General features: G+C 66.4%; 3 protein-coding genes across 4 annotated transcripts; 2 read left to right on the top strand and 1 right to left on the bottom strand.

Annotated features, from left to right (window-relative positions):
• Positions 1-778: 778 nt before the first annotated feature.
• FOXH1 (forkhead box H1) lies at positions 779-3,823 on the top strand. The gene is made up of 3 exons (XM_036422614.2): positions 779-2,077; positions 2,386-2,490; positions 2,611-3,823. Exons 1-3 carry the CDS (start codon positions 1,904-1,906, stop codon positions 3,370-3,372), a joined length of 1,041 nt encoding a protein of 346 aa, XP_036278507.1. The 5' UTR covers positions 779-1,903; the 3' UTR covers positions 3,373-3,823.
• KIFC2 (kinesin family member C2) lies at positions 3,473-10,667 on the bottom strand. The gene is made up of 18 exons (XM_036422570.2): positions 10,248-10,667; positions 9,970-10,051; positions 9,693-9,844; positions 9,447-9,585; positions 8,938-9,059; positions 8,789-8,851; positions 8,576-8,704; positions 8,050-8,127; positions 7,830-7,944; positions 7,645-7,754; positions 7,141-7,249; positions 6,877-7,034; positions 5,474-5,578; positions 5,269-5,390; positions 5,052-5,175; positions 4,804-4,933; positions 4,448-4,704; positions 3,473-4,360 (listed from the first exon to the last, which is right to left on the bottom strand). Exons 1-18 carry the CDS (start codon positions 10,344-10,346, stop codon positions 4,115-4,117), a joined length of 2,340 nt encoding a protein of 779 aa, XP_036278463.1. The 5' UTR covers positions 10,347-10,667; the 3' UTR covers positions 3,473-4,114.
• Positions 10,668-11,292: 625 nt separating this feature from the next.
• Positions 11,293-12,811, top strand: LOC118710177 (cysteine and histidine-rich protein 1). 2 transcript variants are annotated; one of them, XM_036422627.2, is made up of 3 exons: positions 11,293-11,707; positions 11,831-11,943; positions 12,119-12,811. In XM_036422627.2, exons 2-3 carry the CDS (start codon positions 11,851-11,853, stop codon positions 12,602-12,604), a joined length of 579 nt encoding a protein of 192 aa, XP_036278520.1. In that variant the 5' UTR covers positions 11,293-11,707; positions 11,831-11,850; the 3' UTR covers positions 12,605-12,811. The 2 variants fall into 2 exon arrangements, with proteins under 2 accessions (XP_036278520.1, XP_036278519.1); XM_036422626.2 differs by having other exon boundaries at positions 11,295-11,943.
• The last annotated feature ends 8 nt before the right edge of the window (positions 12,812-12,819 follow it).

The raw sequence follows: 12,819 nt of genomic DNA on the forward strand, positions 1-12,819 counted from the left end.
CCAGGGGGGTGAGGGGATACCAGGGGGGAGTGGGGGGGAGATAAGGATACATATGTAATACCTTAATCAATAAAGAGAAAAATAAAACACACAAAAAATAAAATATGCAATACCTGACTAGAGAGGGACACTGACCTCTTTTCCTTTAGACCAGTTTCCCAAAGTGTGGAACACGTACCCCAGGGGTACAGGAAGAGTTTGGTGGGGGTACACGTTGCACCGAAGTTTGGTGGGGATATGCACTGCACTGTGCTTAGCTGCACCTAATTCTACATTCTCATGAGTACAAGGGGTACTCGGCGTTATGAAAATTATAGAAGGGGTACACATATGTCAAAAGTTTGGGAAACACTGCTTTAGATCATCAAATGAAAATATGACAACAGCCAACACAGCAATAGCCATCTGGTGTAAATGAATCAAATTATAGCGATTTTTAAAATGTATGTTTTTGTTGATTTTAGAGGGAGGTGAAGGGAGGGGGATAGAGAGAGAGAAACATCGATTGGCTGCCTTCTCTACAGATCAAGCCTGCAGCCCAGGCGTGTGCCCTGACCAGGAATCAAATGGGTGATCTCTTGGTTCATGGGTTGAAGCTCAACCACTGAGGCACACCAGCCGGGCCTATTTGGTTTGTTGTTGTTTTTTGTCAGATGAGCAAAAAAAAAAAAAAAAAAAAAAAAAGTTGGTGTGACACTGCAGACTTTTAGTAATTAATTTGTGTACCATGAGATGAAAAAAACTGAAAACCGTTGGGAAACCTTTTTTCTGCAAGGGCCTTTGGATATTTATAACATTATTTGCAGGCCATACAAAATTATCAACTTAAAAATTACGTGGCTCTGAAAAAAAATTCAATTTATTGAATTTCGAGTCCCGCCTGCAGTTGCCCTGATGGGGCCAGACCAAACGACACTGCACATCCCCACCCCTGTCCTAGACCAGGCGCCAGGGTGCTGTGGCTGCCTCCAAGTCCTCCCCGTGCACCCACACACACAGAAGCCTCCAGCACCCCACGCAGGTGACGCCAGGTGCTCCTCGACGACTCCCGGGGCCGGACTGTGACCCAGGGGGCTCCCTGAAAAGTGGCCGGTAAAACCCCTCTAGCTAAGAGACTTGTCCCTCCCGTGCACCCCAGCCCAGGCTACTGCCCAGGGGTAACTAACCCCAGAGCACCTGGGCCCAGAGCAGGAGAGGAAAGCTGAGGCTCCCACCAGTCCTCATGGCCAGCGGGTCCAGCTCCCCAGGGCCGGTGAGGGGCAAAGTGAACGAGGCCTCGGCTCCCAGGACCAGCTGTGGACAGGCACCCGGTCTCCAGGGCCTGGGAGCTGCGGAGGCCCTGCCCCAGCCCCTGGGGAATCCTCTGAGCCAACGGCTGCCTCCCGCCTCCACTCCAGGTTTCCTCTGGGAAGCCCTCCAGTCCACCTCCTTCCAGCTGCTTGGCCTTGAACTCCTCTGGGCAGCCTGGCTGGGCAAATCGCCCTCCTGTTTGTTAACTGGGAGCCTACACCCCAGTCCGGACAGATGGATAAAACAATAACCACCAGTCCCAGGCCCCTTCCGGGCCTTTCCTCCCAGCTTACAGGGGGTGCCAAAGGCAGCCCAGGGGTGAGAAGCAAGGCCTGGGTGGCCTCCTGCAACCCCCACAGGAATCTCCCCGCCCCTCCCTCCCAGATTAACCGAAACCTGCTAATTGTGGCAGCCCTCGCCCGGTCCCCTCCCCCACCGCCCCATTCCACCTCCCTTTGCCTCCTCTCCCCTCCCCCTTCCATCCGAATGATAAAGGGCCCGGCCCGCCTGCCCCCACCCAGCCCCAGGCCCCAGCCCTGCCCCACCATCCTGCCCCACTGCCCGGCGCCCTCAGCCCTCCCGGACCCTGGCCCACGCTGCTGGCCTCCCCTCTATGGGGCCCTGCAGCAGCCCAGGCCTGGGGCTGGCGGGGGCAGGGTCGCCCTCCCAGCCGGCCAAGAGGAGGAAGAAGCGGTACCTGCGGCATGACAAGCCTCCCTACACCTACCTGGCTATGATCGCCCTCGTTATCCAGGCCGCACCTTCCCGCAGGCTGAAGCTGGCCCAGGTGAGGGGGCCCCTCTCTCGCTCCCGCTCCCCGTCCGGACCTTTCCCCAGACCCGACCCCCCACCCACTCCCAGGCTCAGGCCGCGGCCTGCACCTCCGGGCCCTCCCAGCTGTGCCCCTGGGGCCAGTGCCGATCTGGGCACCGGAAGGGAGAGCCGAGGTGCTCAGCTCCCCACCCCTCACTGGGGAGGTGCCCTCTCCCCCCTCGGGGTGCAGGTGTTGGCGGTGCGGGCGCCCTCGGCCTGGCTGGGGGGGAGGGGGACTTGCCCCCTGCGCCCCGGCTCACGGCGCCCGTCCCGCGGTCTCAGATCATCCGCCAGGTGCAGGCCGTGTTCCCCTTCTTCAGGGACGACTACGAGGGCTGGAAGGACTCCATCCGCCACAATCTCTCCTCCAACCGCTGCTTCCGCAAGGTGCGGCCGGGCCAGGGGCCGAGCCGGGGCCGGGGGCGGGGGGAGGAGGGACATCCTGAACGCCCCGGGTCGGGCGGCCCCACCAAGCTTGCAACCCCCCTTACCCCCCACCCACACCAGGTGCCCAAGGACCCTGCGAAGCCCAAGGCCAAGGGCAACTTCTGGGCGGTGGACGTGAGCCTGATCCCCGCGGAGGCGCTGCGGCTGCAGAACACGGCGCTGTGCCGGCGCTGGCAGGGCAGGGGCGCGCGGAGCGCCTTCGCCAAGGACCTGGGCCCCTACGTGCTGCACGGCCGGCCCTACCGGCCGCCCAGGCCGCCGCGGCCCCTCAGCCCCCCGCGGCCGCCCAGCGAGGGCTTCAGCATTAAGTCCCTGCTGGGGGACCCCGGGGAGGACGCGCCCCCAAGGCAGGAGGAGGGGGAGCCCTCTGAGCGGCCGCGGTGGCCCCTCGGCCGGCTCCCGGGGGGCCCGAGGCCCGAGGGGGAGCCTTCCCAGGGGAGAGCCAGCGGGCCGCCGCCCCTCCGCCCCGAGCCCAGGGCCTGGCCTCTCCACTTCCTGCAGGGCACCTCCGACCCCGGGGCTCCCGGGGCTTCGCTTTGGGGGCAGCTCCCCACCTCCTACCTGCCCATATACACCCCCAACGTGGTGGTGCCCTTGGCACCGCTCCCACCCGCCTCCTGCCCCCAGTGCCCGCCCCCATCCGGCCCAGCCTACTGGGGGGTGGCCCCCGAAACCCACGGCCCCCCGGGGCTGCTCTGGGATCTAGACGCCCTGTTCCAGGGGGTGCCACCCAACAAGAGCATCTATGATGTGTGGGTCAGCCACCCTGGGGAGCTGGCTGCCCCCACGCCCGGCTGGCTGCTCTCCTGGTGCAGCCTGTGAGCTCCAGGGCGGGGCTGCCTCTCCTCCCCTCCCTACCCCTCCTACCCCCCCCCCCCCGTGTCCCATGTGGAGGGGACCAAAGGCCAGGAGGACTCAGAAGTGTGGCCACTGAGAGTCTACCATGTTTATTGGCCACCCCACAAAGGGTGTGTCAGCCCGGCCCCAGGCCAGGCTGGGAGGAGTGGCCTTTCCTGTCCCCTTCCTACCCCACCTTCTCTGCCTCTTCAGTCCGTCCATCCATCCATCACCATCTGCCACTCCCTCTCTTGGCTGCGGGGTTGGGGGAGGGAGAACTTGTATGGCAGCTCAGCCTGAAGCCCTTTCCTTCCTCAGCTGTCTGGGCAGGAGGAAGCACCTTTCTGGGGAAAGGCATAGGGGCACAGGGACCCGACCCAGTGTGTGTGGGTGGTGGCGTGGGGGGAGAACAGTAAAGGAATGGACCACATTTTAATGCCAAGACTGGTGTTTGGGGCCGGGGCCGGGATCGCGGCGACTCAGAAGCCAGCGGGCCAGGCCGGGCCGCGCTGGGTCCCCCGCTGCGTCGGGCGATAGAGGGCAGCAAATGGCGATAAGGAGGGAGCCGGGCCGGCGGAGGGGCGGGCGGAACCCTCCTCGCCGGGAGGGGGGAGACGGCTCTGGGAGTTTGGGAACCGGCGAGCTCCCAGAGGTCAAAGGTGGTCAGAGCGCAGGGGGTTCGCCGCTTCCGCCGGCAGAGGGCGCACCCCCAGGCTCCGGGGCCTGGCTACGCGAGCAGGTCCTCGGGGGACGCGGGAGCCGCGCCGTCGGGGCCGGGGCTGGCGGGGCTCCCCGGGGGCGGCGTGGGGGTGCAGAGGGTCCCGGTGAGCGGCGTGTCCGTGCTGACGGAGGAGGGCGTCCCCGAGCGCCGGGCCCTGCGGCGCCGCGCCGGCCCCAGCTCCACGCGGCCCACGCGCTCGGCGAACTGGAGGGAGCACACGGTCTCGCCGAGGTCCTCGGGGCGCGTGGAGATCTGCGGGGAGCGGCGCGGTGGGCGGGCGGGGCCTGGCGGGCGGGCGCACACACACACACCCTCCACCCCGCCCGCCCCGGCGCCCACCTGCAGCAGCAGCACCGCCGTGGCGCCCGGGCCCAGCGCCGGCTGCAGCAGGCGCGTGAGCTGCGAGTCGCGGAAGGGCACGTGCGGCCGGCGCGCCCGCAGCGCCGTCATCACGCCGCCCAGCGCCAGCAGCGAGCGGTTGATGGTCCGGGCCTCCCGGAGGCGCTGGGCGTCCTGAGCGCCGCCCCTCGCGCTGCACACGGCCCCCGCCTTCCGGGCGCGCTCGGACCCCGCCAGGTCCACCAGGTGCAGCGTGCCTGCGGGGGAGCGAGCCGCGTGGAGGGACTCCCCGCAAGGTCCCCCCCGCGCGCCCCTGCCCGGCCAGCCCGGGACCCTGCGGGGCGGGGCGGCGGTACCCGTGGTGCCTGCGCCGCGCGGGGACGGCGCCGCCTGCAGGGTCAGCGTGACCAGCGCGTGGGAGCGAGAGCTGCGCTGGTTCATGGCGGTGGCGGCCGTGGCCCGGTTGCTCCTCCCCAGGCTCAGCATCTGGAAGGCGCAGCGACAGGGCGGGGCCCGCTGCAGCCTCCACCCGCCCGGGTGCGAGCGCAGCTGGGTGGGCGCCCAACACCCCCCCCCCCCCCCCCCCCCCCCCCCGCAGCCTTACCTGGTGCAGAGTCTCCAGGTTGGGCACATCCCAGTACGTGAGGCCGGCCACCTGGATCCCTCCCTGGCCTGCCGGGCCCTGCCTCACCACCAAGCGCTCGGGGGGCCCGGGGGCTAGGAGGTCCCTGGTGGGAAGGGCCAGGCCTTGGTTTTCAGGGTTCTTGGCAGGGGGGAGGGGGTAAGGAAGGGACTAGGAGGCAGCCAGGGTGTCCCCTGACCTGACAGCCTCGTTGTAGATCTCCACCATGCTCAGGGTCACTCGGGGGTGCCCTCCGGCCCTCATCTCCCGGAACAGGGACTGCAGCGCCCTAGGAGCTATGCCGGGGTCCTCAGGTGGGCCCTGGAGAGGGGTGGGTGCCACATGGGGCTCACGTCCTAGTCCCTGGCCCCCGGAGCCGCCCCGAGCACACAGCCCCTCCCCACCTCCATGCTGTAGGTCTTCCCGGTCCCCGTCTGGCCGTAGGTGAAAATGCACACGCTGTAGCCTCGGAGGCAGGACAGCACCGCGGGCTCCAGCTCCTGGAAGACCTAGGGGTGGGGAGGGGCCTGAGCCCTGGGCCTGGGCCAGGTGGGGATAAGGCACGAGGCCCTGGAAGGAGGTTCTGGGGAAAGTCTGCCAGAAGTGGGTCTCCTGCCAGGCAGAGGGGGCCCCCTGGATGGGAATTTGCCCCCCAAAGGGAGGGGTGTGACAGGAGAGAACAGGCGTGCAGAGCATCGGCATCATGGGGACCACGTGGGAGGGCCAGGGTGTTCAGTCACGGCCGGGATCAAACCAAAGGGCAGGATTGCACTGCCCCCTGGCAGGAGACTGCTGCTGTGAGGGGCAAGGGGGAGCGTGTGCCCGGACGCTCTCCACAGCAAGGGTGGGCTCAGGTAGGCTGGGAGGTGGGGGGTGGGGACTTGGTCCTGGGATGGCGTGGAAAGGGCTGGGGGAGATGGGGCTGTGATGTGTGTCCTGTTGGCAGCTGGACATCAACAGCTGCCTGTGAGCCATGGCACAGCCAGCATCAATCCATGCACAGAAGGCTGGTGAGCGGGGGCGCTGTCATTTCTGCTGACCGTGCTGCTGCCAGCCAGGAGAGCAGAGTCCAGCTTCGGGAGTGGGTGTCTAAGCTCCAGGTCTGGCAGGAAGCACCGATTGATAGGCACTATCACAGGTGTGGCACGGAGAGGCCTCTCAGCCTCACCCAGACACTCTGACTCGGAGGGCCCTGTCGGGAAAAGCTCCCTCCCCACCCCAGGGCAGGACTGCAGTGCAGGGTGGGACCTAGTAAGGCTAGTGTGTCAGGCAGGAAGGGGAGGGGTCTGCACTGGGTAACCCGGCCCAGAGGCTGGAGGCTCACTTGCCAGCGCCCTGTCTGCCCTTGGCCACAAAGTGAGGGAGGCTCCCGTTCGCACAGCAGGCACACCCGGGGCCTGGCCATAGAGCAGGCAGCCTGGGGAGCCAGGGGCGGGGGTGGGGAGTGGTCACAGCAGCACCCCAGCTACACTCCCCAGCCAGCTGTGCGTGAGCAGTGACCTCAGACAGGTTCATTTTCTTTAGTTTCCTGGTAAAAACATTTTTTTTTTTTAAATGTTAGCCTTCCTGTCTGACCTAGATCTGTTTTCCCCTGGGCCTGCACAGCTTGGTGAGAGGACACAGAGGGGAAACCTGGAAGGAATGTATGTGCCCGGCTCGGCTTCCCGTCTGACCTCCCAGCCTCCCTCCCCCTTCCCTGCTGGGACCGAGGCACTTTAGCTCCTGGGAGGGCCGAGGGGCAGGGCAGGGGCACCAGGGCCTCTGGGGACTGAGGGAGCTCGGCACAGGTGTGAGGGCAGAGCATCACCTCCTCCTGGCTGGCCTCCGGAGGGAAGACCCAGTCCAGACGGAAGCGACGCTGGTGCCCCCGGTAGCAGGTGGTGACGGTGCCGCCCGGGCCGGGCTCCGAGCTCACCAGGCTGGAGGGTGTCCCTGGCCTCAGCCGACACAGCACACGGATATTTCCTGGGGTCAGATCACGGCCATGGGCTGCCTCCCAGACCCCGCGGCACAGAGAGGCTCCAGCTCCTCTGGCCTGCCCACCCCACCCCGTGCTCCCCAGTGGCCATACCCTTGAGCTCCAGTAGCCGCCCCGGGCATCCAGCTGGGGGCTCCTGCTGCCCTTCGGGGAGCTGAGCCCCGGCCCCACTGTCCGACAGTGTCCTCAGGGCCCAGGATACCTGGGGGAATAGGGATGTGAGCAAGGCAGGGAGGGACAGCCGAGGCGAGGGGAGGGTGCTGAGGGCAATAGGGAGCCACGCTACGGCCACCAGCTGTGGGAATCCACAACATCCCATGGCTGGGGTCGCCTGATGGAGCCCACCAATCAGGACTGTGGGCAAGGAGCCATCTGTGTGCTCGGGGCTTCCTGACAATCCTGTGAGGGGTCCCCCGCCACCCCGGTTCGCACAGGACACGCATGAGACCCAGAAGTGAGCTAACACCTGGGTCACAGGCGCTGTCCTGGCTCCAGACCCCACAACCTCCATGAGAGCAGACAGCGCCCTGGGTCTGGGAGGGATGGATGGGGGGTCCCCCGAGGGGAAGACATGACTGGAGAGCGGGTGGTCCTGACCTGGCCCCGGGCCTCGCTCAGGGAGCCCTGGCAGCTCTGAGTGAAGGTGCTGACCAGGCCGCGGAGGTCCCCACAGCCCTGGCGCAGGCTGGCCATGCGTGCCCGGAGTCCTGGTGGGAGAAGGAAGTGGTGAGGGAAAGCCCCAACCCCGAGGCCTTCCCGGGAGCCCCCAGCCCCCGTCTCACCTGCCAGCTGCCCGTGCACCTGCTGCAGCTCCCTTCTGCAGCTCTGCTCTGTTTCCTGCTGGAGCTGCCGGAGGGCCCCCTGGAGGCCCTGCAGCTGCGCCTCCTGCACCCCCAGCTGCCCCACCCCGCCCGTCACTGAGGGAGGAGGCACTTACCAGGCCTTGCCTCAGACATGCCCCTCCCCACGCCTCCCTCTCTCCAGCCCCGGCCGGGCGCTCACCTGGACTCGGAGGGCGTCTGTGGCCTCCTGGGCCTCCTGCAGCTGGCCCTGGAGCTCCACCAGCGCCTCTGCCTCCTCCTGCGGGAGTGGGGGGCAAGGAGCCAGGAGGAGACTCACTCCGGAGGGGCATGCTGGCAGCCCCATTGCACACACAGGTCAAGAGGGGCAGACAGAGCCAATCAGGAATCCATGCAAGGCTTTAGCCCAAGTCCCTTGCTCGCCTGGGGTCAGTCACTCAGAGGACCCATGGTGAGTGTGTGTGTGTCTGTGTGTGTAAGTGTGTCTCTGTGTAAGTGTGTGTGTCTCTGTGTGTGTGTGAACGTATCTGGGTGTGCGTGTTTGGGGAAGGGGGATCTCCCATGGGCATCAATCTCCATGGGGGTGCCCTGGGCCTGTTCACATCCTGGTCCTGGAAGGTCAAAGAGCGCCCCCTGCCGCTGTTCCCCCGGAGCACCAGGTCCGGAGAGCGATGCTGCTGGAGACCAGGTGTGCAAACGCCCCAGGCTGCAGGGATGGGGCAGAATACCTGCGGAGCCCTGACAGGGGGGCCGGCGCCCCAGTGCCTCAGGAGGTCCTGAGTGAGGATCAGGCTCTGCTTCAAGGCCTCGTTCTCCAGGGTCAGATGCTGAACCCTTTTCTCGGAGTCTGTTGCCCCCTAGAGGAGAGGAAGACCTCTGCACTCACCTGAAAGCCCTGGCCCCTCTCCCCGCCCCTACCTGAGCCCTACTAGCAGCCTCACCACTCTCAAGTGAAGCTGGCCCAGTCCCTCCTGCAGATCCAGCTGCTGCTTTAGCTCCTCCAGCTGGGAAGGAAGGGGGAAGGGGACAGGGTGGAGCACCTCCGTCCAGCGCCCCCCCCCCCCCGCCCACCGCTTCCTGGGCTCCTCACCTGTCCAAGGACGAGCTGCTCCAGCTGCTGCCAAGCCCTCTGGTCCTCCACCAACTGGGGGGGCTGCCCCCCCTGGGCCTCAGCCCCCGGCGAAAGGGAACGGTTTTCTTGGGATGTGGGTCCTGAGGTGGGGTGTACCCAGTTAGGACTGATTGAGATTTCTGGCATGAAGGGGGGGGCACCTCGGGAGCAGGGCTTGGGACCCCGCACTGCAGGCTGCTGAGGTCCCGGAAGTCTTCACTCCCTCTACACACTCCCTTTTCTTATTTTTATTTTTTTTAATATATTGATTTTGTACAGAGAGGAAGGGAGAGAGATACAGAGTTAGAAACATCGATGAGAGAGTCATCAATCAGCTGCCTCTTGCACACCCCCCACTGGGGACGCGCCCGCAACCAAGGTACATGCCCTTGACCGGGACCCTTCAGTCCCCAAGCCGACGCTCTATCCATTGAGCCAAACCGGTTCCGGCCACACACTCCCTTTTCAAATCACCATTTCTTACGCACCGGCAGTCGCGGGGGGCTGCACCCCGGAGGCTGGCTGAGTTTCCTGGGGCAGGGCCTGCCTCCCCCTGGGGCTCCGAATCCATGCCAGGAGAGCCAAGAGCTGGCCAATCACCGTCAGCAGTGGGGGGACATCCCCGGGCTGCGAAGGAGATGATGCTCAGAGTGCAAGAGACTAAGGGGCCCGGGGGTGTGGAGGCCAGGACTGGGAGGAAGGATTTGGCCAGCTCCCCTCTCGGCCCGGCTCACCTTGCTCAGATCTGCAGGACACCCGCAGCTCTCTTCCGCCCCCAGCTGGCCCGAAAGGAACTCGGCAAGACGCACGAGAGCCTCTTCCAGGGAGACCTCCGCGGGGCGGCCCTCGGATCCCTCTCCAGGCCCATCTTCCGACTCCGAGCAGCCTGCAAGGCCAGGCAGTGGGAGGGGGGGCACCTGTCGGGTCTCCCTCCCAATGAGGTCACCGACACCTCTCCCCCCTGGGACGGCGGGGTTTCCTCATCGTCCCGGACGCACTAACAGCACCTACCGACCAGGCCTGTCAGCTCGGTCCACAGATCTGCAGGGCGCTGGTCGGGGCGGCGGCGATCCCCGGGCTTGCCGCGGGCATTCTAGGGAGGGGGCAGGGGAGGCGCCTGAGGAGGGGCCGGGCAGTGGGCCACAGGGTCTCCGCTGGCCACCTGAGCAGACAGGGGCCTCTGCACGGCCTCCTCCCCCGGGTCAGAGCCCGTGGCCAGCGCTGCCCGGGCCTGCGCAGCCCGCTCTCAGGAGGGGGTTGCGGGTCGTGCCGCGTCCGCCCCCGCTCACCTGGGCGGGGTCCCCGGAGCCGGCGGACGCCGCGGCCCCTCCGTCCCTGCGGAAAAGGCTGTAGAAGATGTAGATGAGCAGCGAGTAGAAGGCGTACATGGGAGCGCGGGGCGGCGGAGGGCCCGGCTTCGCGCCGCCCCGCGTCCCCGCTCCCAGGCTCGGCTCCCGCCCGCAGCGCGGCCGGTGCGCATGCTCCGGGCGGCCGCCCCCGCGGCCCGGCTCCCGCGGGCGCAGAGCGCGCGCCCGAGGAAAGAGATGCCGGAGACCCGTGTCCCAGGGCCCACGCCGGACCCCTGCCCCGACTCCCTAGCCCCAACTCCCAGAACCCCGCAGGCTGAGGTTGCCCACAGCCCCGCATCTCCCTTTCTCGGAACCCCTCCCAGCCCTCTGCGGGGGTCCCCACGGCTTTCGCCCCTTAGAGCCTGAGCCCCCCCCCCCTCCGGCATCCTCCCACTCCTCTCCTGCAGCGCCGCCCCTCCTTCCAGCCCCGTCCATCAGATCTCCTACACCCGGCCCTAGAAACCGCCCCGGACAACCGCCCCGCCCCTCCTCTCACTGCCTCGTCCAGCCCCTTCTTACAATCCTGCACCGCCCCACAGCCCCGCCCCTCACAGCCCACTTCAAACCCCGCCCTTCTCGAGCCCCACCCATCAATTCAGCCCCGCCCTCTCTCACAGCTCCACTTCAAACCCCGCCCTTCTCGAGCCCCACCCATCAATTCAGCCCCGCCCCCTCTAACAGCCCACCCACCATTCAGCCACGCCCTCTCTCACAGCTCCACTTTAAACCCCGCCCCTCTCACAGCCCCACCCACTTATTTCAGCTCCGCTTCTCACAGACCACTTTAAGCCCCGCCCCTCTCGCAGCTCCACTTCATTCTCAGCCCCGCCCCCTCTCACAGCTCCACCCATTATTTTCAGCCCCACCCCCTCACAGCCACGCTCCTCCCGGCCTTTCCCCTTATAGTCCCGCCCATCGAAGCCCCGCCCCTCTACCACGCCCCTTACGGCCCCTTCCTCCGACTCTCCCTCCGCCGACCCGTTTGCGCTCCTAGACTGTCACCTCGGCCCTGGCCTGGTCCCCGCCGCTCTAGCCTCCGCTCCTCTCGTTGGTTCGTGTCGGGCCGCACAGGAACGGCGGCGCCGTGCGCAGGTTCCGGCCTCCCGTGTGCCGCCGCGCTGGGGCTCCGCCGCTGGGCCTGGGCCGGCTCCGAGGGCCGGGGCTGTCGCTCCGCCCGGGTTGGGTTCCGGAGACGCCGCCTCCTCGAGCGCAGAGTCCAGGCCGTGGGCCTGCGCTCGTCCCGAGCGGTTCTCCCCCAGGCCTGGCGCCCCCATTCGGGTTCCAGGGCGCACACCCGCCCAATCTAGGCCCCCCACCCCCACCCCCGTTTTCTTTTTCCGGCAAAATAGGTTTTCTTCCCCGGTGGTGTCCAGTGGCCTCGGAGCTGCAGGAACGTTCGGGTGAGCTTCTCCCAACATTTAGAAATGGGGCCCTGGAAACTGGGAGTCCTCGAGAACGGCCCTTAGGGCTCCGGGGCGCCGGCTTCTGCGTTCCTTCCTAACTTTCACAAGTGTCTCCTCCATTCCCCGCCGCCCGAGGCGCCATGGCACCTACGCCGTGGGGTGAGTGGAGCATGGTCCTGTCCCACCTGGCGCTGGGAGTGGTGTCTCTGCACGCAGCCCTGAGCACTGCCCAGGTGAGTACCCAGGGGCTGGGAGGGAGTCGCCCTTTCCCGAGCCCCACGGACCTGGCCAGTTCCTGGGCTCAGGGAGAGAGCGGTGAGAGGTGTTTGGAGACCCCGGAGGCCCCTCCCCAGCGTAAAGGAAGGTGCTGGCCTCTTTTCCCCACATCTCGCCTCCCTGTGTTGACAGGCCAGCCGAGGGGCTGCTGCTGGCTTCCTGCTCCAGGCCGTGGCCGCCGCCACCATGCTGGTTCCAGGGCTGGGCTCGGATGAAGATGGTCTTGCTGGAGCCTGGGTGGCCACTGTCATCGGCCTGCCCCTTCTGGCCTTCGACTTTCACTGGGTGAATGGGGACCGCTCCTCTGCAAACCTGCTCCTGGGAGGGGGCATGGTGCTGGCCGTGGCTGGCGACCACCTAGGAGCGGAGGGCCGTTCAGTGGCCGGTCAGGCGGTGGTGCTGGTGGTGGCGGTTACTATTCTTATTGTAGCCGTGTTCACAGCCAACACTTACGGCATGTGGGGGGGCTTGATGCTGGGTGCTGCAGGCCTGCTGGGCCGGCTGGAGGAGGACAGGCTGCTGCTGCTGCCAAAGGAGGACGTCTGCCGCTGGGTCCTGGCCGCGGGCAGTTGGGCCTACCACCGGGCCTTGCACACTCAGCGCCTGCAGTGGGAGTGATGATTGGAGGCTGCTGGGCTGGGCGGGGCTTCTGCCCTGGTTACCACCGCGCCTCCCTGGGCCTCCTTCCCTAGAGACAGATCCTCCTTCCTCCCAAAGTGGCTTGCTGCAGGGTGACCTCTGGGGTCAGACTCTGGGCACTGGTCCTCAGGTGGAGTGTGAGGACCCACCTAGACCAGAATAAAGGGGATGGCGTCCAAGCACATGTGGGGCTC

The sequence above is a fragment of the Pipistrellus kuhlii genome, unplaced genomic scaffold (genome assembly GCF_014108245.1).
Source record: "Pipistrellus kuhlii isolate mPipKuh1 unplaced genomic scaffold, mPipKuh1.p scaffold_m20_p_70, whole genome shotgun sequence".
In the NCBI taxonomy this organism is placed as follows: Eukaryota; Metazoa; Chordata; class Mammalia; order Chiroptera; family Vespertilionidae; genus Pipistrellus; species Pipistrellus kuhlii.

Excerpts from the sequence above, each read along its gene's own strand:
- FOXH1 (XM_036422614.2), top strand. The coding sequence starts at position 1,904 with ATGGGGCCCTGCAGCAGCCCAGGCCTGGGGCTGGCGGGGGCAGGGTCG. Across the intron at positions 2,078-2,385 it reads GCAGGCTGAAGCTGGCCCAG|ATCATCCGCCAGGTGCAGGC; the intron begins GTGAGGGGGCCC and ends CCGCGGTCTCAG. Across the intron at positions 2,491-2,610 it reads CCAACCGCTGCTTCCGCAAG|GTGCCCAAGGACCCTGCGAA; the intron begins GTGCGGCCGGGC and ends CACCCACACCAG.
- KIFC2 (XM_036422570.2), bottom strand. The coding sequence starts at position 10,346 with ATGTACGCCTTCTACTCGCTGCTCATCTACATCTTCTACAGCCTTTTC. Across the intron at positions 7,945-8,049 it reads CAGACGCCCTCCGAGTCCAG|CTGGGGGTGCAGGAGGCGCA; the intron begins GTGAGCGCCCGG and ends GGGGTGGGGCAG. Across the intron at positions 4,361-4,447 it reads CGGCGGTGCTGCTGCTGCAG|ATCTCCACGCGCCCCGAGGA; the intron begins GTGGGCGCCGGG and ends CGCTCCCCGCAG.
- LOC118710177 (XM_036422627.2), top strand. The coding sequence starts at position 11,851 with ATGGCACCTACGCCGTGGGGTGAGTGGAGCATGGTCCTGTCCCACCTG. Across the intron at positions 11,944-12,118 it reads CAGCCCTGAGCACTGCCCAG|GCCAGCCGAGGGGCTGCTGC; the intron begins GTGAGTACCCAG and ends CTGTGTTGACAG.